Here is a 25,261-nt window from a genome sequence, read left to right as displayed (position 1 = left end):
GATACAAAAAGTCATACTGAAACCTAAAGAACTGTAGATGTTAAATTTTAAGGTACAAAATGTATAATAGCTATGTCTGACATATATCAATAAATTAAGGATATGATTACAAATGAAGTATGCAAAAGAGTGAGTAAAATTATGTAAAAATTTAGATTCAAGAAATAAAGATGTAATAGTTAATTTTTTTTTTTCTTTTTGAGACAGAGTCTCGCTCGGTCAGCCACGCTGGAGTGCAGTGGCATGATCTCGACTCACTGCAACCTCTGCGTCCCGGGTTCAAGCAATTCTCCTGCCTCAGCCTCCCGAATAGCTGGGATTACAGGGGTGTGCCACCACACCCAGCTAATTTTTGTATTTTTAGTAGAGACGGGGTTTCACCTTGTTGGCCAGGCTGGTCTTGAACTCCTGACCTCAGGTAATCCACCCGCCTCAGCCTCCCAAAGTACTGAGATTATAGGCGTGAGCCACAGTGCCTGGCCAAAAAAATTCTTAATTTTTTTGCATATTAGCTACAGCTGAGGAAGGAATTACTAAGCTGAAAGATAAAGCCAAAACCTTAACCCAGAATACAACAAAAATAGTTAAGAACATGGAACATGTGAAGCAAGCTGACAAAGATAAACACGACTGCGAATTATTTGCATCTCCTCCCATCAGAAGGTGGGGCCAGATCTTTTTCCCCTAACCCTGGAATGTGGGCTGCCTTTGTGATCTGCTTTGACCATTGGAACACAGTGGCAGTGATGCTGTGTTACTTCTAAGTGCAGGTCTCAAGTAAGCTTGCAGCTTCAGTTCTCAACATCTTGGAACACTATCACTGTATAAGAAATCTGGGCAGTCCTGTTGGGGAGATCACATGAAGGAAAACTGATGAACTCCAGAAAATAGCCCTTGCCAAGTATCAGACATCCAGGCATTAAGGGCATCCAGGAGCAACGAGATCCAGCTGACCTGCCAACTCACATTGAATTTGTAAATCCAGCTGATTTTACAAGGAGATGAGATGATACATTTCAACTGAGTTCTATGTTGCTTTAAGCCACCGAGTTTGGAGTACTTTATTACACAGCCACAGAATACTGATTTAAAAAATAATAATAATAGAAATGGAAGATTATGTGAAAATTCTGAAGTATATACGATTAGAGTTCAGGAATAAAAGAAGAGAAAAAAATGTAAGTGAGGTAATATTTAGATATAATATACCTGGAAAATTTCCCAAATTGGAGAGAAAATTTTCCCTTGGAGAGTCAGAAAGCAAATGTGTCACAAGCACGTTAAAGAGAAACAACTATAACTACACACCTCATACTGAAACTGTGTTATACCAAACATAAGAGGATGTCTCAAATCAGCCAGAATGTATAGATTTTCTGCAAAGAAAGAGCAATTAGAATGTTAACAAGCATCTTCACGATAAAATCCAGGAAACAATAAGATATATTTTGGAAGTGTTGAAATAAAACAATTGCCAATCTAGACTTGTGTACCCATCAGAGTAAACTTTAAGAATGAGAAAGTGTTTAAAATTTTATTTAACAATTTATTTTGGCCGGGCACGGTGGCTCACGCCAGTAATCCCAGCACTTTGAGAGGTTGAGGCGGGCGGATCACGAGGTCAGGAGACCACCCTGGCTAACACGGTGAAACCCCGTCTCTACTGAAAATACAAAAAAAATTTAGCTGGACGTGGTGGGGGCACCTGTAGTCCCAGCTACTCGGGAGGCTGAGGCAGGAGAATGGCTTGAACCCGGGAGGCGGAGTTTGCAGTGAGCCAAGATCACGCCACTGCACTCCAGCCTGGGCGACAGAGTGAGACTCCCTCTCAAAAAAAAAAAAAAAAAATTATTTTTGGTGGCTATAAATGGGTAAATCCCAAAGTAGCAGCAATACAGAGTATTTAACAATATTTTAATATTTTCTTTTACTCAACAGTCCACCTTTGTGATTTGCTTTCCATAAATACACTAGATTAAAGCAACAATACTCCAAGTTCAATCTGAGTTTATTGAATACTTTATTTCCATTCAGAGTTTAGTAATTACATTATTCTGTCACCAACAATAATCGAATGGCCTACCTAAGTAGCAAAAATCATAAAGCTATTATAAGCCAAGTCAATGGAATTTATAAAGTTAATATAAAACAGTAACTAGACTAATACACATATGAATTGGGCCCTACTAGAAACATGCCAAAATCATAAGCTTTATTTAAAGAATGAGGTATTGGGGCAGAGAAGAAAGAGAGGTCATTATCATCAAAAATTATTAGGAATATTTAGGCAAAAAGGCTGGGCACTGTGGCTCACGCCTGTAATCCCAGCACTTTGGGAGGCTGAGGCGGGCAAATCACCTGAACTCAGGAGTTTGAGACCAGCCTGGCCAACCTAGTGAAACCCTGTCTCTACTAAAAACACAAAACTAGGTGGATGTAGTGGTGAGCACCTGTAGTCCCAGTTACTCAGGAGGCTAAGGCAGGAGAATCACTTGAACCCGGGAGGCCAAGGTTTCAGTGAGCTGAGATCATGCCACTGCACTCCAGCCTGGGTGACAGAGCAAGATTCCGTGTCAAAAACAAAACAAAACATCACTATTTAAGTGTCGTGAATTAACATCATCATATGTAAGAAAAGATAACCCATCAGAAAAAATAAATAAAAATTAAATTAAATTAAAAAATAAACCAAAGGACCTATACTGATCAAACTTTCAGTGAGTCTCTTTCTTCTTCACAGGCATTATCTGCACTATCAGCATAGCCATAGTTCCCATAGCTGCCAGAAGGTACTCCTTCACTCAGGCCTGCATGCTTCATTATGTCAGAAGAGAGAGGGAAATGGAGGGCATAGAGGGGTGGGTGGGTAGGAAAGAGCTAGGGGTTACCCAGATCATGTCTTCAGCACCAGGGTCCCACAGAACAACAACTTTCCCTCCCTCAAACACCTCAACATCGGTGGAGCCTTAAGAGTGAGAATTCTGCCTGGGTGCAGTGATCCATGCCTGCAATCCCATCACTTTGGGAGGCCGAGGTGGGCGGAAGTTCAGGAGTTCAAGACCAGCCTGACCAACATGGCAAAACCCCATCTCTACTAAAAATACACACACAAACATTAGCCAGGTGTGGTGGTGCATGCCTGTAGTCCCATCAACTTGGGAGACTGAGGTGAGAGGATCATTTGAGCCTGAGAGGCGTAGGCTGCAGTGAACTGAGATCACACCACTGCAGTTCAGCCTGGGCGACAGAGCAAGACCCTGTCCCCCTTCTCCCCTCAAAACAAGAGTGAGAGTAATTTTGAATATCATTGACAAAAACAGGTAGTTGACAGCTAACGCTTGCATCGAAAAAAGCTCTTCTAGTTTTGTTTATTAAAGCTTTCAAACTTACATAAAGTTAGACAGAATGGTGTAATGACTTTCCATGCACACATCAACCAGGTTCAACAAAAATTAGCATTTACCATTCTTATTTCATTCATCTCTCCTTTTCTCCACTGAAGTATTTTAAGCTACTTCTAAGCTTCATGTAATTTGATGTTTAAATACTTCAGTATATGTCTAAGAGAAAAGAACATTTTTAAAAATGGGCACATGTGGCCGGGCGCCGTGGCTCATGGCTGTAATCCCAGCACTTTGGGAGGCCGAGGTGGGCGGATCAGGAGGTCACGAGATCGAGACCATCCTGGCTAACACGGTGAAACCCCATGTCTACTAAAAATACGAAAAGAAATTAGCTGGGCGTGGTGGCGGGTGCCTGTAGTCCCAGCTACTCCGGAGGCTGAGGCAGGAGAATGGCGTGAACCCTGGGAGATGGAGCTTGCGATGAGCCGAGATCGCGCCACTGCACTCCAGCCTGGACGACAGAGTGAGACTCTGTCTCAAAAAAAAAAAAAAAACAAAAAAAAAACGCACATGGCACATGTTGTCAGGACCTCCTGAGGCTGTGTCATAGAAAACAAAAAGAACGAACAAACAAAACCATAATTTTAATAACTTTATCACTTCTAAAACATTTAACTAAAATTCTTAATATTATCTAATACCTAGTCCGTGTTCAATTTTCCCGGTTATGCAAAAAATTTTTTATGGGTGAGTTGTTCGATTTATGATCCAAAGTAAGTTCATATATTATTTCTGGGTGATAAATTTCTTAAAACTCTGTTTACTTTTTTACATTTTACTTTTTTGAGACAGAGTCTCACTTTGTCACCCAGGCTGGAGTACAGTGGTGCGATCTCAGCTCACTGCAATCTCCTGGGCTCAAACAGGCCTCTCACCTCAGTCTCCCAAGTAGCTGTGACTACAGTCACGCACCACCATGCCCGCCTAATTTTTGTATTTTTAGTAGTGATGGGGGTTTGCCATGTTGGCCAGCTGGTCTCGAACTCCTGGCCTCAAGTAGTCCACCTGCCTTAGCCTCCCAAAGTTCTAGGATTACAGGCATGAGCCACCACTCCCCACCTGCTGTTTTGATTTTTAATTCCCTAGTGACGTATGATGTTGAGAATCTATAAATAAGCTTAGCTGCCACCTTCTTTAGTGAAGTGTCCAGATCTTTTGCCTAAATTTTAACTGGGTCGTTTGTTTTCTTGTTAAATATTTGTGAGTTCTTTGTACATTTTCTTTTCATTCCCTTAACGGTGTATTTCACAGAGAAGTTTTTAATTTTAATAAAATCCAACTTATTTTTTTTTCCAGATGTTTTGCTTTTGGTGTTGTTTTTATAAACTAATTGCCAAAGCCAACGCTATCTAGATTTTCTCCTATGTTATTTGCTAGAAATTCTATAGTTTTGTGTTTTACATTTAGGTGTATAATCAATTTTGGGTTAATTTTTATGAAAGTGTTAAGGTCAGTGTCTAAAGTCTTTTTTTTTTAACATATGGATCTCCAATTGTTTTATTAAAATTTGTTAAAAAATCACCACTGAACTGCCTTTGCTCCCTTGTCAAAGATAAGTTTACTATGGGTCTATTTTGTAATTCTCACTTCTTCCCATTGATTTATTTTTCTATTATTTTGACAACTGTATTAGTCTATTTTCACACTGCTGATAAAGACACACCCAAGACTGGGCAATTTACAAAAGAAAGAGGTTTACTGGACTTACAGTTCCATGTAGCTGGGGAGGCCTCACAATCATGGCAGAAGGTGAAAGACATGTCTCACATGGTGGCAGACAAGAGAAGAGTTTGTGCAGGGAAACTCCCCTTTTTAAAACCATCATATCTCATGAGACTTATTCACTATCATGAGAACAGCATGGAGAAGATCTGCCCCATGATTCAATTACCTTCCACAAGTTCCCTTTCAAAACACATGGAAATTCAAAACGAGATTTGAGCGGGGACACACCCAAACCATATCACACCACCACCACACTGTCCTGATTACTATAACTTTGACATTGGGTAATGTTAGTTTTTCAGCATAGTTCTTTTGCATGTTGTTGGCTATTCTGAATCTTTTGCCTTTCCATATAAATTTCAAATTTGTTTGTTTTTTCTACAACTAAGTATCTCACTGGGGTTTTCATTAGGATTGTGTTGAATCTATAGACCAAATGGAAAGAACTGATGTCTTGACAATATTGAGTTTTCCTATCCATGAACATGGAATATCTCTCCATTTATTTGGATTCTCTTTGATCGCTTCAGTCAGAGTTTTGTAGCTTTCCTCACATAGATCTTGTACATATCTGGTTAGATTTATATCTCAGTATCCTTTTTCTTTTTTGTTTTCTCTTCTGTTTCTTTCTTCTTTTCTTTTTTTTTTTTTTTTTTTTTGGTGCTAATATAGATAGTGTTGCTTTCTTAATTTCAAATTCCAAATGAGTATTGCTAGTATGTAGAAAAGGAATTGACTTTTAGATAGTAACCTTGTATCTTGCAACCTTGCTATAATTACTTTTTTTCTTTTTTTTTTTTTTTTTTTTTTTGAGACAGAGTCTCACTCTGTCACCCAGGCTGGAGTGCAGTGGTGTGATCTCAGCTCACTGCAACTTCCACTTCCTGAGTTCAAGTGATTTTCGTGCCTCAGTCTCACGAGTAGCTGGGATTACAAGTGCGCGCCGCCGCACTCAGCTAATTTTATTTTATTTTATTTTATTTTATTTTTAGTAGAAACAGGGTTTCACAATTTTGGCCAGGCTGGTCTCGAACTCCTGACCTCAAGTGATACACCAACCTCGGACCGGAAAATCATAACAACTGTCCTCATTCAAATAAATAACTACAATTGTTTGAATCATTAAATAAACAAATCTTTAGTCCTCTAACCCAGGTCAGTTTTCCATGCTGGGTAGTTGTATGGTGAGGATGGATATATGAAATTTGGTAAAGGAACATGATGGGGAGAGAAGACAGTCCCTTCTGCCTAAAGAGAAGTAAAGATTTCAAAGGAAGGAAAAACAATACAAAACAAAACAAAAACAAAAACACCCCGGCATTTGGGCAAGAAATAATCTCTCCAATATTTTCCACCAAATATAGAAAAGCCAAGAAGCTCTAGTGAGTAGATGGGTTCCTTGGTGCTGGGTTTATTTGAAATTGCCAAAGTCCGCTTTTTCCTGGATAGATAAAAATTATGGGATGGAGTTGGTGAAGTGGCCCGCCCAGGTCACACGGTGAGTGGGACAGAACCCCGACCCAAGCTAGCTGGCTCCTGCTCTAGGAAGGATTGCCCCACCCGACCCTGTAAGTGTTGGCGGCAGCCAGGCTAAATCATCTTACGCAGTAACATTCCAAACTACTCAAGAACGAAAATGCTCACATCGGGGAGTCTTTCTACCTTTTTTCCAACCCCGTTTTGACCCATTGCTGCATATCGCAGCAATGCAATAATTCCAAACCCCAGAGAAAGAACTAGAGAGAAATGAAAGCGTGTCTTTGCTGTCCGGCATATTTCAGAAGCCAAAATGTACAAGGGAATCACAGAGCCGGTTTGTTGTTCGTTGTAGTTTATTTGCTAATTTCTGGCACCTCCCAGAAAACAGGAATCTCTGGAGATGTTCTCATCAGGAGAAGGAATAATCCGGTCCCTCCAAAGGGAGAACACAGAGCAGCTAGCTGGAACCAGGTCAGCAAACCAGGGTTCAAATCCTATGTCCATGCCTTCCGGTGTTCAGCAAGGATCTACGTGTTTAATACCTAGGTGTACTGTTTTTATCTGTTCGTTTGATATGTGCCAAGTAACTGAACCACTCTAGGTGTCATTTATCACTTTTGTGGTTGCTGCGAAATGTACTTAAAAATACCCGATTCTGGGTGTGGTTGTAAGGACTGAATCAGGATTAAGCCAGAAAAAGAGCGATTAAAAATATATTATTACAGGACTAACTGTGCGGAGGAAGAAAATGACTTTGCCACGCTTAGCATGTGACGAGGTGGCCGAGTGGTTAAGGCGATGGACTGCTAATCCATTGTGCTCTGCACGCGTGGGTTCGAATCCCATCCTCGTCGTTTCTGGAGGTTTTTATTTAACCCTCTAAAAGGATGGGTCTGAATGCTGCCTAGTTAGCGTTTATCTTTGGCAGATTAATTTGCCAAGAAACCGAGTAAATTACTAAATGTATCTTAACTGGCCTCTGCTAATTTTCAGTTCTGAGTACAAGATTCTCTCAAATCTCAGGAACAATTCTTCCTCAGCAACATTGATCATACTTGTAAGTTAAATTAGCCAGTTGAAACATTTGGGTAGTGTTTACTTTTCCCTCCAGATGGTAACCTTCTTAAGGGCAAGAAATATTTGTGTTCTCCATTGAGTTTCCAGCTCTTCTGAAGGGGCAACTGAATAATAAATTGAGGGCTATAGAAAAATATTGTCAATAAACTTAAAGTAAATGATAAAAATCATACACATAAATATGTACAACAAGTTATTGATACTATATTTTGCAGGTATTTTCAGCCTAATTTTAACCTTACTGAAATTTTTACTCTTTGCTAACTTTAAATTGCCCTCCCCCAACAAAATACTTAACCATTATTGTCTGCTGATCTCTTGCTTTGAGGAGGATTTGTCTCTGCTTAGAGATGTGACAAAGCTGAAAAATATACTCCATACGACATTCCCAGTTATATCTAAAGATGCCTCCATAAGCAAGACAGAGAGGAATGTCCATATTGAATAGTTTCTACTTGTGATTTCCATCGTGGGCCTTCGGAGAAAAAAAAATATTTTTTATTTATTTTATTTAAGTTTTTGAATAGGCACTGCATTCACATGATTCCAAAATTATAAAGCTATATAAAATCTTGCACCCACCCATAATTATTCCCCAACCACCTAATTACATTCTTTACTGATAACAACTGTTGTTAATTCTTTCCAGGATTATACTAAGCACATATGAATATATATTACATAACATATATTTCTATTTTTATCTCAAAAAAATCACAAATGACAACATACTATGAATATCGTTCCTTATCCTGCCCCATTTCCCTAACCAATATATCCTGGAGAGCTTTCCGTATCATCACAAAAAGTGAAAGCTTATTCTTTTTTAAGGATGCATTGTATCCCAATGCATACTTTACCATATATTATTTAACCAGTTCTCTATTGGACAATTTGGGTTTTCTGTATCTTTTGCTATTATAAACTATGCTGCAACAAATAACTTTATGTATACATACATAAAATTTTGAATGTGTATATCTGTAATACTGCAATATACATTTTTAAAAGTGAGTTTGCTGTGTCTTAGGATATACTCATTTAAAATATTTATAGATATTGCCAAATGGCCCTCCAAAAGGATTTTATTAGTTTACACTCTTAACCAGTAATGACTAAAATTCTTGTTCCTCTCACCCTCCTCTGGGCTGTTACATCAGAATGACCCAAACTGTGTGTTATGAATGAAGAATTCTGGGCCTCGATCATGATCTATTGCATTATAACCTCAGTGGCGGGGCAGTGGGGGATGGGATGTTCTTGAATCTGTGATTTAATAAAGTATTTAGATGTTTCCTATGTTGGTCTTAAGGCTTGTACATGGCTGAAGTATCTACATGTTATATCCATTCATGTAGAATTTTCTTTTTCTTTCTTTCTTTTTTTTTTTTTTTGAGACGGAGTTTCGCTCTTGTTGCCCAGGCTGGAGTGCAATTGTGTGATCTCAGCTCACTGCAACCTCCACCTCCTGGGTTCATGCGATCCTCCTGCCTCAGCCTCCCGAGTAGTGGGGACTACAGGCTCGTGCCACCAAGCCCAGCTAATTTTTGTATTTTTGGTAGAGACGGGGTCTCGCCATGTTGGCCTAGCTGGTCAGAATTCCTGACCTCAGGTGATCTGCCCATTTCGGCCTCCCAAAGTGCTGGGATTACAGGCGTGAGCCACTGCACCCGGCCTAGAATTTTCTTTATTTCTGTAAATGTTTGCCTCAGGAAAGCTGCTTTCTTCTTCCTCCTCGTCCTCTTCTTCTTCTTCTTCTTTTTTTTTTTTTTTTTTTTTTTTTTTTTTGAGACTGGGTTTTGCTCTATCGCCGAGGCTGAAGTGCAGTGGCTGATCCTCCACCTCCCAGACTCAAGCGATCTTCCCAACTCAGCCTCCTTAGTGGCTGGGACTGCTTTTTTTTTTTTTTTTTTTTTTTTGGTAGTGACGGGGTTTCACCATGTTGCCCAATCTGGTCTCGAACTCCTAGGTTTACCTGACCCTCTCAGCCTCTCAAAATGCTGGGATTGCAGGCGTGGGATTACCACTTCTGGCCAGTTTCTATCTTCGATGTTCCCAGGTACACATCTCATAACTTGGACAGGTTGTTTTTTAATTTAATTTCACTTTTTAAATTATTGTCGATAGCCACCCTACTGTGCAATAGATCTCAAAACATTCCTCTTGTCTATCTGAAACTTTGTACCACTTTGACTAACAACTCTATTCCTTCCCCAACTCCCACCCCATCCTGTAACATCTGGTAACCATTATTCTAATCTCTCTATTTCTACGAGTTCAACTTTTTTTTTAGATTCCACATATAAGTGAGATCATGAAGTATTTTTCTTTTTGGGTCTGGCTATTTCTCTTAGCATAATGTCCTCCAGGTTCATCCACATTGTGAGAAATGACAGAATTTCTTTCTTTTTAACGTCTGAATAGTATTTCATTGTATATATAGCACATTTTCTTTCTCTCTTTTTTTTTTTTTTTTTTTGGCGTTTTGCTCTTGTCACCCAGGCTGGAGTGCAATGGCACCATCTCAGTTCACTGCAACGTCCACCTCCCAGGTTCAAGCGATTCTTCTGCCTCAGCCTCCCAAATAGCTGGGATTACAAGCATGTGCCATCATGCCAGTTAATTTTTGCATTTTTAGTAGAAACGGGGTTTCACCCCATTGGCCAGGCTGGTCTCAAACTACTGATCTCAGGTGATCCACCCGCCTCGGCTTCCCAAAATGCTGGGATTACAGGCTTGAGCCACTGTTCCTGGCCTAGCACATTTTCTTTATGTATCCATCTGATGATGGGCACTTAGGTTGATTCCATGTCTTGGCTATTAACTGCAATGAACATGAGAGTACAGATATTTCTTTGATATATTGATTTCAATTCCTTAGGATATATTCCTAGATGTGGGACTGCTGGATCATAAGGTAATTTTCTTTTTAATTTTTGAAGTATCTATATACTATTTTCCATAATGGTTGTACTACTTTACATTTTCACCAACAATGTACAAAAGTTGTCTGTTCTCCATGGCCTTGTCAACGCTTGTTACCATCTTTCATCTTTTTGATAAAAGCCGGCTTTTATAAAAAAGATTTTGTCAAAAAGGTGAAAGATTGTTATGGGTGTGGTGGGTCACGTCTGTAACCCCAGCACCTTGGGAAGCCGAGGTGGAAGGATCGCTTGAGCCCAGGAGTTCGAACCCAAGTGTTTGAGAGCAGCCTGGCTAACATAGGGAGACCACCATCTCTACCAAATAAATAAAGATCAGCGGGGAATGGTGGCGCATGCCTGTGGTCTCAGCTAATTGGGAAGCCGAGGCAAGGGGATCACTTGAGCCCAGGAGGTTGAGGCTGAGTGAGCTGTAATCTTGCCGCTTCACTCCAGCCTGGGCGACAGAGCCAGGCTCGGTCTCCAAACAAAAAGCAAAACAAAGCCAAAAAAAGAAGTTTTTGGTTTTTTTTGAGACGAATTCTCGTTCTTGTCCCCTAGGCTGGAGTGCAATGGCAAGATCTCGGCTCACTGCAATCTCCGCCTCCCGGTTTCAAGCGATTTTCCCGCCTCAGCCCCCTGAGTAGCTGGGATTACAGGTGCATACCACCACGCCCGGCTAATTATTGTATTTTTAATAGAGATGGGGTTTCACCATGGTGGCCAGGCTGGTCTTGAACTCCCGACCTCAGGAGATCCGCCCGCCTCAGCCTCCCGAAGTGCTGGGATTAGAGGCGTGAGCCACCGCGCCCGGCAAAAAAAAAAGTCATTCTAATTGGTTGTGAAGTGATATTGTGGCTTTAATTTTCTTTTTTGGGGGGTTTTTTTTTGTTGTTTTTTTATTTTATTTTATTTTTTTTATTTTTTATTGATCATTCTTGGGTGTTTCTCGCAGAGGAGGATTTGGCAGGGTCATAGGACAATAGTGGAAGGAAGGTCAGCAGATAAACAAGTGAACAAAGGTCTCTGGTTTTCCTAGGCAGAGTGTTTGTGTCCCTGGGTACTTGAGATTAGGGAGTGGTGATGACTCTTAACGAGCATGCTGCCTTCAAGCATCTGTTTAACAAAGCACATCTTGCACCGCCCTTAATCCATTTAACCCTGAGTGGACACAGCACATGTTTCAGAGAGCACAGGGTTGGGGGTAAGGTCATAGATCAACAGGATCCCAAGGCAGAAGAATTTTTCTTAGTACAGAACAAAATGAAAAGTCTCCCATGTCTACCTCCCCCTACACAGACACAGCAACCATCCGATTTCTCAATCTTTTCCTCACCTTTCCCCCCCTTTCTATTCCACAAAACCGCCATTGTCATCATGGCCCGTTCTCAATGAGCTGTTGGGTACACCTCCCAGACAGGGTGGTGGCCGGGCAGAGGGGCTCCTCACTTCCCAGCAGGGGCGGCCGGGCAGAGGCGCCCCTCACCTCCCGGACGGGGCGGCTGGCCGGGCGGGGGGCTGACCCCCCCACCTCCCTCCCGGACGGGGCGGCTGGCCGGGCAGAGGGGCTCCTCACTTCCCAGTAGGCGCGGCCGGGCAGAGGCGCCCCTCACCTCCCGGACGGGGTGGCTGGCCGGGCGGGGGGCTGACCCCCCACCTCCCTCCCAGACAGGGCAGCTGGCCTGGCGGGGGCTGACCCCCACCTCCCTCCCGGACGGGGTGGCTGCTGGGCGGAGACGCTCCTCACTTCCCAGACGGGGTGGCAGCTGGGCGGAGGGGCTCCTCACTTCTCAGATGGGGCGGCTGCCGGGCGGAGGGGCTCCTCACTTCTCAGACGGGGTGGCCGGACAGAGGTGCTCCTCACCTCCCAGACGGGGTCGTGGCCGGGCCGAGGCGCTCCTCACATCCCAGACGGGGCGGTGGGGCAGAGGCGCTCCCCACATCTCAGACGATGGGTGGCCGGGCAGAGACGCTCCTCACTTCCTAGATGGGATGGCGGCCGGGCAGAGACGCTCCTCACTTTCCAGACTGGGCAGCCAGACAGAGGGGCTCCTCACATCCCAGACGATGGGCGGCCAGGCAGAGATGCTCCTCACTTCCCAGACGGGGTGGCGGCCGGGCAGAGGCTGCAATCTCGGCACTTTGGGGGGCCAAGGCAGGCGGCTGGGAGGTGGAGGTTGTAGCGAGCCGAGATCACGCCACTGCTCTCCAGCCTGGGCACCATTGAGCACCGAGTTAACGAGACTCCCTCTGCAATCCCGGCACCTCGGGAGGCCGAGGCTGGCAGATCACTCACAGTTAGGAGCTGGAGACCAGCCCGGCCAACACAGCGAAACCCCGTCTCCACCAAAAAAGTACGAAAACCAGTCAGGCATGGCGGCGCGCGCCTGAAATCGCAGGCACTGGGCAGGCTGAGGCAGGAGAATCAGGCAGGGAGGTTGCAGTGAGCCAAGATGGCAGCAGCACAGTCCAGCTTCGGTTTGGCATGAGAGGGAGACCGTGGAAAGAGAGGGAGAGCGTTCGGCATGAGAGGGAGACCCTGGAAAGGGGAGAGGGAGAGGGAGGGGGAGGGGGAGGGGGAGGGAGAGGGAGGGTTTAATTTTCATTTCCTCCATGCTTAGTGATGCTGAGCAACTTTTTTTCATATGTATTGCCATTTGTATATCTTCTTTTGAGAAATGTCTGTTCAGGTCCTTTGCCTATTTTGTAATCAGGTTGATTGTTTTCTTGCTATTTAGTTGGTTGAATTCCTTATATATTTTGCATATTAACCCTTTATTAGATATAAGGTTTGCAAATGTTTTCCCATTCTGTGGTTTGCCTCTTCACTTTGTTTCCTTTGCAGTGCAGAAACTTGTTAGTTTGATGCAATCCCATCTGTTTGCTTTAGCTTCTGTTGCTTGTGCTTTGGAGTCAAAAAAAAAAAAAAAATCATTGCCCAGACAATGTCATGGAGCTTTTCCCTTATTTATTAATTTTTTCAGTATATAGGTTTATAGCTTCCAGTCTTGTATTTTAATCCATTTTGAGTTGATTTTTATATATGGTGTAAGATAGAAGTCTAATTTTATTCTTCTTCATGTGGATAACCAGTTTTCCCATCACCATTTAATAAAGAAGCTGTCCTTTTGTGTGTTCTTGGCACCTTTGTCAAAAATCAATCGACAATAAATACATGGGTTTATTTCTGGGCTTTCTATTCTCTTTCAAAGGTCAGTATGTCTATTTCTATGCCAGTACCATGCCTTATTACAATCACTTTATAATAGATATAAATAGTAAATGTGATGCTTCCAGCTTTGTTCATTTTGCTCAAGATGTTTTTGTCTATTTGAGGTCTTTTGTGATTCCATACAAATTTAAGAATTGTTTTTTCTATTCATGTAAAATATGACATTGGAGTTTTGACAAGGATTGCCTTTAATCTGTAGATAGCTTTGGGTAGTGTAGACATTTTAACGATATTAATTCTTTCATGAACATGGAATATTTTCCATTTATTTGTGTTTTTGTCATTTTATCAGAGTTTTACAGTTTTCAGTGTACAGGTCTTTCATCTCTTTTGTTAAATTTATACCCAAGTATTTTATTTTGTTTTCATTGCTATTGTAAATGGGATTGTTTTCTTAATTTCCTTTTCAGATAGTTCATCATTATATAGAAATGCTACTGATTGTTTAATGTTGATTTTGTATGCTGCAACTTTACTGAATTTATCAGTTCTAACTTTTCTGTAACATCTTTAGGATTTTCTATTTGCTGATCATGTCATCAGCAAATGGAGTTAATTTCAATTCCTTTCCTATTAGGATGACTTTTATGTCTTTCTCTTATCTAATTGCTCTGGCTCTATACAACTAATCTTTTGAGAGTTTTTATGATGAAAGGGTGTTGAATTTTGTCAAATACTTTTTCCGTATCTATGGATATAATCACATGGTTTTTATCCTTCATTTTTGTTAATGTGGTGTAACACATTTTTTGATATGGACAGATTTTAAAGTCTGTTTTAATTTCCTCAGGAAATCAGCTACCATTAATTTGCTTGGTCCTCTATTCTGAACACATCTTCTCTGGGCAGCTGATCATATTCTCAATCCTTAGCTGGATATCTTCTTTGGAAAAGAAGTTTTCCCAGGATATGCCTACACATCTTTGATGAAACTGTCAAAGAAAAAATGTACCAGATGGAGTTAAATAGGTAAGGAAGACTTTATTCCAGACAATTGCAATAGGGGAGAGAGATTAAATAAACTCAGATCCAAATACATCAGGGACAGCTGGGGATCTGTAGCTAATAGTAAGGGTAAGACAACCATTTGATAGAAAATGACTACGAGGAACTTGATTAGATATCAAGGGTGGAAAAAGAGAAACTTGATAGGATTTTGAGGTGAGGAATTCTTACTGAATTGGCTTAGCAGGATTCTTGCTAAAACTAGGCTCAACTGGATTATTTGCTGAAATTGGGCTGGACAAGCCAAGGATGGGACCTAGTTGAGAGGAGGGCTCAGAGGAACCTAACTAAAGTTTGTTCAAGGATGGAGTTTTTATAAATACCCACGGGAATTTCCTCAGCTTCCTAAAGGAATTGGTAGACCCACAGAACATGTAAGGCATCAGGGGGAGCATCTACATACGCTCCCAGCCTCTCCCAGTGTTGGTGGCTGCTTCCGCCTCCTCATAGGCTGGTCCTTGGCCTTCTGTTCAGTTCTGGGTCACGTTGTGCAGGCACCATCTCCAATCAGGTCTTGTCCATTACCTTAATTTAGAGGCTTGGGATAAAGTCTGAGTTACTGGTTTGAACTAGGATAAGTGGATGCTTGACGATGGATGTGATCATAATGATTACTTACAGTAACACAGGCAGGCTATGGTGTTGGGCGGAAGGATGGCTGGACTTATAAGCATCCCAAACAGGCAGAAGAGGCTGTTAGGCCATTAGGAAAAGGGAGAACACTTTGGGTGAGATCTCATCATGCTAATATCAACAAAGTGGAAAGAAGGTGGGGCCACACTAGCTAAGGCAACACCACAAGAAAATGTTATTTCCTCTGCAATTAGCACCATTACAGACCATATGAAGTACAATGAAGCACACATAACGGGAGCAAAAATAATGCTTTCATGAATTTTGCAAACTTAGTTACAGAGTCTCTGTGTAACCAATGGTAATTCATAATATGAGCTAATGAATTATTAATGGTTTAATGGACTTGGTGAAAGTAGGATTCGATTTGGTTTTTTGGTATGTAAGCGAAAATCAAAATGTCAAAGTAAGAAATCTGAAAATAAATAATTGGATTTAAAGGTTGTCTCTTACATCATAGAAGACATTAATTTGTACGAAACACAAATACTTGTTTCTAATTTAGTTCTTGTCCTCTCTGTCCCCTAGGGCACATCTTTCCCTTACCTTGCCACCTCACATTTCCCACCTCATTCTAACAGCTAAATGAGTGTCTATAAGGAATTTTCCAAACCCTGCAGGTTTCATCAACTCTATCTCCAATTCAATCCTGGTCTACACACACAGTTCAGGGGAGGCAAGATAGCGGCTACATTTTCTGCTCTTGACCTTCAGCTCCAAGGGACTGTTTCCCGGATGCTTCGGACCGAGTGTTTGGTAGTGTCTGGGGAGGACTCGGTCAGGGAGCCCCCTCCTTTCACCCTCGTACTAGGAGCTGAAGAGGCGAGATGCCAGGCGAACGGCCGAAGGCAGAGGTCTTTTTACCCCCATCTCCCTTGTCTCCCACACAAGTTGTAGGGCCCCTCCACCGTGTCTGGCCCTGAATTGGGAATGCCAGCTCCCAGCGCGGCGAGGCCCGGGTCCGGTCCCTAGGTGAGTTTTTCTCTCCTGCTGGAAGACCCGACGCCGTGGATACCAGGGACCCGAGCCCTCCGGGGCTGCTGGCTTTGGAGGGATTTCCAGACGTTGCAGTCGGGGTGAGCGGAGAGACTAAGAAGTACAGGGGACTAGAGAAAGCAGATGAGGGTGAATTGTCTCATCAAGATGGGGGATAGGGAAAAGGGGCGAGAAGTAACCTGGGGCGCAAGAGCCACAGCGAAAAAAACAAAAAAAAACAAAAAAAACAAACGGAAGAAACACGCCCGAGACCAAGGCTCAGCCACTTTACACGCAGGACTTGGTTGTGGCAGCGAGGAGGGCTTCGAACCAAGGAAATTTTGAGGAAGTGTTTGTCTCCATCACAGGAATTGGGTTTCCACGTTGCTGCTGGAGCTTTTCGTAAGTCGATAAGAGCAGCATCTTTCTCTTTGTCTCCAAACCCGTGAATTTGATACGCTTTGAAAGCGTTCTTCTAGGCGAAAGAGCTTGGCACTTTTATGCTTGGATAGAAGGGGAGAGTTCAATACCGTGCACGCGACCACAAAGTTGTTTTCGACGAGAATTCGATGGGAAGCGGAGAAACGAGTTTTTCCCACATTCAGAGACCAAGCCAGGAACTGTAAAACGTTCACCTTTGAAGGGTCCCACCGAGATTCGAACTCGGATTGCTGGATTCAAAGTCCAGAGTGCTAACCATTACACCATGGGACCAACCGCAAGAGTATAATAGGTATGTACAGTCGTGGTTAAATACCTCCTTGATAATAAACTTTCTAGTTCCGATCCGAAAGAGTTAGGTCAGGCTTCAGTGAGACTCACGCTGACAGGAAAGCTGACGCTTTGCTGCTGAAGAAGGAGTAACTGTCAAAATAAAATTCAGGGAGATCTCTTCACTCTTTCCTGCGCTTTTGTTAGGAGCATAAATTAGCTTCCAGAAATCAGCCGGGGCAGATTTGTGAGGTCTGAAACTTAACAATTTAGAAAGTCCTCTTTAAGAAAAAGAACAGCTGTTATCAACATAAAATTATGGGTACTCTAAGGCCTGTATGATGTATCTGAGGATAAGCTGGAGTAGGGAGAGGAAGCTGTCTTAACTAATTTTCACTATACTAGCATACTTTTGCAAATCTTACAAAATATGTTTCATACAGAGCAACCTCTTCCCAAGGCCTTGGAAAGCACAGAGCAAGGAAAGGATCTTAACACACTTTAGCGAGACTCACGATAAACATCCCTCTGGGGTGCAGATCTTTTAGCAATATCTATCAAAATAGTCTCTTCTACAGCCACTAAAAAGAATGGGATAGACATGTAACACATGTTGGCTTGGCAGTTTCTGGGGGAGGATTTAAATTTAAAACAAACAAAAAAAGCCCAGTAACTTGGTGAATTGTAGTCTAGTATGATTTAAGTTTTGCAAATTATAGTGAGTTATAATTGTGACTCAGTTATATTTGTACATAATAATATTGTACTCAATTTTGTATGTACATTTTAAAAATAGGTTGGAGGTACATACAACAAACTCGGCATCAATTTTTCTGAGGAATGGAACTGAGGATGAAGAAACTTCACTTTTTGCCACGTTGACATTTTAAATATTTGACTTTTTTAATAAGTTTCTATCACTGTTGTAGTAATTAACAAATGCAAATCTACAAAACAAAACAAAAGAGTAAGGCTCGTCAGTAAAGGACTTAGAAGTCATGCTTACTCCATGTTAACTGCCTGCTGTGCTCAGCATGGCAGAGATCACTGCCTTGCAGAATGAGAAAAAGGTAGTAGAATCCCTGATTGCAAAGGATAGTTGGGGGGGGGGAAACACAAAAGATAAGTTCAGCACATTAAAGGTGACTGGGAAAATGATCCTTTCAGGGTTGGATGACACAGGCACACAGACAAAAATTTTATACACAATTTTACTCAAGACCATTCACGGACTCTAAGCGTAAGATTTCTTTTTTATTTAGAGATTTCTAAAAGAAATGTTCTGATTATTCAAAGACTCTCTACTCAGAAATGCCAAAATGTGAGAAATCAACATGAGGACCACAGCAGAAGGAAACAGAGAATGGAGAAGGGAACCAGGCAGCAATTCAACAAATATTCCTTGGGCGTCTCTGCGCTACCAGAGGTATGAAGGAACCCAGTGACTGCTTGAAGGGAATGTTCTGGTTACTTCACTCCAGTGATTCGCTAGGCGCTGATCAGCCGTCCAGATTTTGTTAGATTTCTGGGACCAGTTTCCCACAGTTGTTTAGTCACGGCTCTGTACTCCGTGACTAAACAACTGAGGCTCATTCTCGGTGGTCTTGGTTTTCTAATCCGTAAAATGGAAACAATGGACTAACTCTTACATTTCTTTTTAAGTCTGATTTAGGGTGAAAGGGAAAGGTGAAAGTGGCCCGAAATTAACAAGGAAAGGCGGGGGACGATCCTACAGATTCGCTGACGTGGTAGTCCTTAGGGATGCTCCTCTCCATTTTGTTTCAGGTCGCTGCGGTGAGCACCACGGGTCTGAGTGCCAGCGATGGTTTATCATGGTGACAGGAAAACACAGACCAGCAGCATCTACTCCAGCACTACTCACACTGTGAAACTCTTTTCACCGTGATGCCAGATAACTAGGTAATTCCGGAGTTAATTCTCCGTCGTTTCCAGAGTACTTGCCTCCCCAGAATTACTGGTACCGTAGGTGTTTGCACAACCAGTGAGAAGACGGCACCACCTGGAATCCTAGAGCGAACCGGAAGTGAGCGTGGCTCACCCCGGCCGGAACCTACGGGCACAGCTGCGGGTGTGTCTGCGGAACCTCCACCTGAGCTGTAGAGTGTTTCCCTCGACCCACTAGTCTGGGTTCGACAGGGTCTGAGCTCCTCAGAGGTGGGAGCTGCGGCCGAGGGAAGGGCGCATGTGCGCCGCGACAATCGGGCCTCTTCCCCAGGCAGCTTGTGAGCCCCTCTCCCTCTCCGCCCTCGCCCAGGCTGCTCCGATCTTCGTTTCCTTGCCTAGGCTCATACACCCAGGCTTTATTTAGGGCCAAAGTATCCTTCATAACCTCGGTTTTCTGTCTCGCAAGTATCTTGCCGCTCAATTTGTGACCCTAAAGCTTTAGTGAGTCGCTCTGTGCTCACTATTTCTGGTCTTTTCAGAGGATGGCTTCACTTTCAATGGAATTGCCCGAGTAACTGCCCTGTGTTGTCACGTAAACAAGTCCTTTTAAACTGAGTCTGTAGTTGTCCTGTGTTGAGTGTTTTCTTATATCAAAAACTTTCCTGACCAAGAACAAAAAAGGAGCTCAAGTAAAATCACCCATTTGCCTAGACCCCAACTGGAGAGAGCCTTTCCCTGAGCTGTCTAAGCTCGGGATGGAAGCAGTCTCTAGGGTCTTCCCAGCCTTGGCTGGCCAGGCTCCAGAAGAACAAGGGGAGATTATCAAAGTAAAGGTTAAAGAAGAAGACCACGCTTGGGATCAGGAATCAGCCCTACGTAGGAATTTGTCTTATACCAGAGAACTCTCTCGTCAGCGCTTCAGGCAGTTCTGCTATCAAGAGACACCTGGGCCCAGGGAGGCTCTGAGTCAACTGCGGGAACTTTGCCGTCAGTGGCTGAACCCAGAGATACATACCAAGGAGCAGATCCTGGAATTGTTGGTGCTGGAGCAGTTCCTGACCATCCTGCCTGAGGAGCTCCAGTCTTGGGTGCGGGAGCATAATCCTGAGAGTGGAGAAGAGGTGGTGACTTTGCTGGAAGATTTGGAGAGGGAGCTTGATGAACCTAGACAGCAGGTGAGAAATTGGAGGTGCCATCTTCTGTGGAGAATTTGGGTGCATGGATCCAGAATGGAGTAATGGGAGTAATTTCGCGCTGGTGGCTGGAAACCCTGGTTTGGGGTATTATTTCTTATTTGATCACTGGTGTAGATGAATAGATGTGTGCATATGAGATAACAGTTTTTGTGTATGATACAAATAATTAAATGATTTAACCAAATGGAAAAGCTTGATCTATTTTTTACCAGTAGAAAATATATTTTATGTAGTGACTATGAGATTAAAGAAATATACAATAGTAAATTTTAAAAAAAAAATTACTGTCTTTTGAAGCTATCTAGGCTCTGTCACTAATTAGCTATGTAACCTTGGGCATATTACATCTTCTCTGGGACATTAATGTCTTCATCTGTACAATGAAAATACTAATTGCATGATTTCCTTGGTTCTTTTCAGTATCTAGAGTTGGTATGTAAAATGTTTTGAGCTCAAAATTATTTTTAGAAGAATTTTAAAAGCTTTTTGCCATTACAGTGGAGTTGTTTCTAAAGGAGTATATTTGCCTTCTTTGACAGTAATTTTAGAACATTATGGACATTGCCAGACATTCTTATATTTTTTAGTGATACTATTCATACATTTATCTGAACTCTTTCAGAATATGAACCCTTTATGTATACAGTCTGATCTGTTAAAAACGCATGTTTCTGGAATGCAAAATCTTTTAAAATGAGGTCAGTATGCCGGAAGTGAGTCAGTATAATGCTGAAATTGTGTAAGCTCATGTATGAGTTTTTCCAGCAAGTTGATGTTTGGGGCCACCAGGTGGGAGTAGCTGAATTCAGAGTATCTGATTTAGCTGAGCACAGCAAGTCCTGAATACATACAATACTGTACATAATTCCCATTTGCCCCCACATCCTTCCTCTGGCTGTCTTGGAAGCACTTATTTACATTGTTCCCTCCCATCTTTGTGTATTTTTTGCTAAACTTTTTTGTATTCCAGAAAAGGAGCAAGCAGAGGGTTTTGCAAGTGCCATAGAAGTGTGCTTGTGATAAAATTTCTGCTAGTGAGTAGAAAAGAAGAAAAGCTTTAACAATTGAAGACAAGTTTGAAACTATACAGTGTTTTGAAAGAAAAGAAACTGTGAGATTGGTCATGCAACTGGCATAAAGGAGTAACTGTATGTACAATTAGAGACAATGATGGGAAAAATAAAAGAAAATTATCTAGCTGGAACAACTGCCAGTGTTATGAAATCTGTTGGAACAAGGAATAAGGAAATGGAGGAAATGGAGCATTTGTTAAGTGTGTGGATTGAATACCAAACAAGGAAGCAATCCAATGCAGTCTTTCTCAGAGTTAAAGAAAATACCTTCACAATGTATGGAGACATTAAGAAAAAAAGATGAAAGTCCCGCAGAAGTGCCTTCATTTAGTGGAAGTAGTGGCTGGTTTAGTATCTTCAAGAACTACTGTACTTTCCACAGTGTTAAACTGTCTGTGCAGACGAGGCTGTAAGTGCAGATGAAGAAGCTGCAAAGACATTTTCCCCTCATTAAGAAATTAGATTGATAAGGAAGGCCATCCCCTGGCTCAGATTTTTACTTTTTATGAAACCAGTCTCTATTGGAAGCAGATGCCCTCAAGGGGATATGTGGAGAATTTGGATGCATTGATCCAGAAGGGAGTAAGCAGGACTGGAAGTACTCTAGAAACACACTGTGGGGTTTAAGGCTACAAAGGATCAACTGATGGTGATGCTGGGTGCAAATGCCAGTGGAATTTTAAAGCTAAAGCCTGTGATTACCATTCTGCCAATCTATAAGCTTTAAAATGAATTGTAAAGACTAGCCTTGGTGCCTACTACAGGTCTAGCAAGAGAGACTGGATGACAGGGCAAACATTTTCTGATCTTTTGGGTGATTTTTTTGTAGATTAAAAAAGAATAAAACATTGCAAGAGAAAAAAATTGTCTTTTAAAATTCTTATAATTCTCAGTGATACACCAAGCCACCCTCCAGTAGTCACTGAGCTTTCCTCAAATATCACAGTTCTCATTTTACCTCCCAATACAACTTCTTTACTGCAGCCCCTTAACCATGGTGTGATTGCAATCTTTAAAGCTTATTATTTAAAGCAAACATTCAAGATATTGATTGCCTATACAGGGGGTGACAGTGCCCTAACATTTTTTGAATTCTGTAAATGATTCAACATTAAACTTATTATTGATATTATTGTAGAGGCCTGGAATGATTTCACAAAAGCCTGTTTGCATGGGGTGTGATATACAATTCTCCCTGATTTAATTCATGATTCCAAAGCCTTTGAGCCTTCAGAAGATCTCCCCAAAACCAACCCAAGCTGTATCGCTCTTGCAAAGGGGGTTGGATTTGAAGAAGTTGCTAGTGAGGATAATGCGGAGCTGCTGCAATCTGACACACAGGATCTTTGTACAGAAGAGCTGCAAGTTAGTTGCTGAGGCACAAATGGAAGGTGTGGAGGAAGAAGAACATGCCGTTCCGCAAGCTACAAGCTGCCTCCCAAGAGCTTTTCACTTCTCAGTTATCTTCTGCTTCAAGTATGGTAGAGAAGCAGTTGGAGTAGATAAAAGACAATGACTACAATGCAGAACGCAGCATGATTTCACTTCATGACATAAAGCCCTAATTGGACCCATATAAACAGCTTCTTTACGAAAGAAGGAAAGTGTTAAAACAGCAAACACTGGGTATCTTTTTATAAGCCAGTGTCAAATAAATAAAAACAAGATGATAAACGGGAACCCACATCATGTTTCTTGTAGTATCACTATATCCAAGGGTGGAAGAATATAACATCAAATGTTCAAGCGTCTTCACTTGGACTTTTGATGATTATATCTTTCCACCTTTGAATTTTTGTTGTTGTTGTTTGTTTGTTTGTTTGTTTGTTTTGAGACAGAGTCTCGCTCTGTCCCCTGGGCTGCAGTGTAGTGGCACGATCTCGGCTCACTGCAAGCTCTGCCTCCGGGGTTCAGCCATTCTCCTGCCTCAGCCTACCAAGTAGCTGGGACTACAGGCGCCCGCCACCATGCCCGGCTAATTTTTAGTAGAGATGAGGTTTCACCGTGTTAGCCAGGATGGTCTCAGTCTCCTGACCTCGTGATCCGCCCACCTCGGCCTCCCAAAGTGTTGGGAATACAGGCGTGAGCCACCGTGTCCGACCCACCTTTGAATTTTTGATGATTATATCCTTCCACCCTCGCCTCGCCCTTTCCTCACGCTTGTTTCTAACAAGATAACATCACCTTTCTAAGGTAAAATCCTATACTTAAAGTAAGATTTATTAATGTCTTATATTTTTACTAGAGTTGTTATAGTGTTTTTTATTTTATTTTATTTTATTTTATTTTATTTTATTTTATTTTATTTTATTTTATTTTATTTTATTTTTATTTTTATTTTTTGAGACGGAGTCTCACTCTGTCCCCAGGCAGGAGTGCAGTGGCGGGATCTTGGCTCATTGCAACCTCTGCCTCCCTGGTACAAGCGATTCTCCTGCCTCAGCCTCCTAAGTAGCTGGGATTCACAGGCACGCGCCACCACGCCCAGCTAATTTTTGTATTTTTAGTAGAGACGTGGCTTCACCATGTTGGCCAGGATGGTCTCGATCTCTTGATCTCATGATCCGCCCGCGTCAGCCTTCCAAAGTGCTGGGTGTACAGGCGTGAGCCACCGTGCGCCGCCCGGGAGTTGTTATAGTTTTAATAATGCTCTAGTGACAAAGTTGTGTAGGTGTTAAAATAGTCCACCCTTTAACCGTATTTTCCCCATAAATCCTGTCACTTTTCTGCAGTTTTGCAGAAAGCATGTTTTTTTAATACATTCATATGTTATGTTGCAGCACAAATGCCTATATAAGCAGTTTCTCACGTCTAGTCAGCACACCCTTTTCTCTTTGCTTTAAATAACAAATACTGTAGTTTTTTTCCCCCTTAAGATATGCCTGTTACTTTAGAATAGGGGTATCCAATCTTTTGGCTTCCCTGGGCCACATTGGAAGAATAATTGTCTTGGGCCACACTAAAATACACTAACACTAACGATTGCTGATGAGCTTAAAAAAAAATCGCAAAACAATCTTACAATGTTTTAAGAAAGTTTACAGGATTGTGTTGGGCCACATTCAGAACTGTCCTGGGCTGCATGTGGCCTGCAGGCTGCAGGGTGGACAAGCTTGCTTTAAAATTTCCCCTTCTAGCTTTGTTGAAAAATGTAGCTTCTGGTAGGACTTGGTGTTTGGTCAGTTCCTTGGGTATTGTTCAGGTTATACGCTGATCATGTTTGATAGTTTTTTTAATGTGGTCAGAGTTATAAATATCTCTTAGTGTTGTTGAATATCAAGTTTGTATAAATGTTTCTCATTTTTCTTGTTTTTGTGTGATTTCCCCCACAGGGGAAATACCACTGGCAGACACTTTTAGCTGCCAACCCAGTGTCTATTCTACCCTTCTTTCTTCCCAACAAAATGTTGGTTTTGTTCATACTGGCAATATATCTAATTAAATTCTTTTCCAGGCTTCCTTGTTCTAGAGTTAACTATGCAACAGAATTCTGGCCAGGGAGAAATAAGCATATTTCGGGGAGGAGGTTCCTGGGGAAGCTTTTATTTTCCTGATAGGATAGGGGAGATTACTTTAGTTTCACCTTTTCTCACTTCCAGTCTTGAACACTAATATGATATCTGGCCATCTTGTGACCATTAAGTGATGGTAAGCATGAGGCCAAATGCTAGTGTTAAAAGTGACAGAGCAGAAATATGAAGACAGCTAGGGTCCCTGAAAAACTGTTAGATAAATGAGTTGGTGCCAGCAACTACCTTCTTCTAGACTTCTTGTTATGTAACAAAAATAAACCCCTATTTGTTTGTGCCACTGTAAGTTAGATGTTCTAATTTATTGGAAATATGTGCATTTCTAATGAACACAGCAATATTTACTCTACCATATTACAACCAAAAGTTTCTTTCCAGCATTTTTATTTATTTAT

At 41.9% G+C, this 25,261-nt stretch overlaps 1 protein-coding gene and 2 non-coding genes across 6 annotated transcripts in view; 2 read left to right on the top strand and 1 right to left on the bottom strand.

Annotated features, from left to right (window-relative positions):
- SCAND3 (SCAN domain containing 3) overlaps window positions 1–25,261 on the top strand; it is a 46,891-nt gene that overhangs the window by 11,647 nt on the left and 9,983 nt on the right. The window contains exons 1-4 of one of the 4 annotated variants that reach the window (XM_055390570.2): window positions 14,654–14,807; window positions 16,005–17,184; window positions 18,459–18,588; window positions 18,948–20,242. The exons of 1 other annotated variant lie outside the window; for it this stretch is intronic. In XM_055390570.2, the coding sequence (XP_055246545.1) occupies window positions 19,823–20,242 (420 nt within the window). In that variant the 5' untranslated portion in view covers window positions 14,654–14,807; window positions 16,005–17,184; window positions 18,459–18,588; window positions 18,948–19,822. Of the gene's footprint in view, window positions 1–14,653; window positions 14,808–16,004; window positions 17,185–18,424; window positions 18,589–18,947; window positions 20,243–25,261 lie in introns of those variants that run through there. 2 more of the 4 variants (XM_055390569.2, XM_019029967.3) reach the window with 2 other exon arrangements.
- Window positions 7,381–7,462, top strand: TRNAS-GCU (transfer RNA serine (anticodon GCU)). Its single transcript has one exon. It is a non-coding gene; the product is annotated as a tRNA-Ser (tRNA).
- On the bottom strand, window positions 17,094–17,165 carry TRNAQ-UUG (transfer RNA glutamine (anticodon UUG)). The gene has a single exon. It is a non-coding gene; the product is annotated as a tRNA-Gln (tRNA).

Source organism: Gorilla gorilla, chromosome 5, assembly GCF_029281585.2.
Source record: "Gorilla gorilla gorilla isolate KB3781 chromosome 5, NHGRI_mGorGor1-v2.1_pri, whole genome shotgun sequence".
Taxonomy (NCBI): domain Eukaryota; kingdom Metazoa; phylum Chordata; class Mammalia; order Primates; family Hominidae; genus Gorilla; species Gorilla gorilla.
Note: the sequence above shows the minus strand (reverse complement) of the source record. Positions and strands in the feature narration are given on the sequence as shown.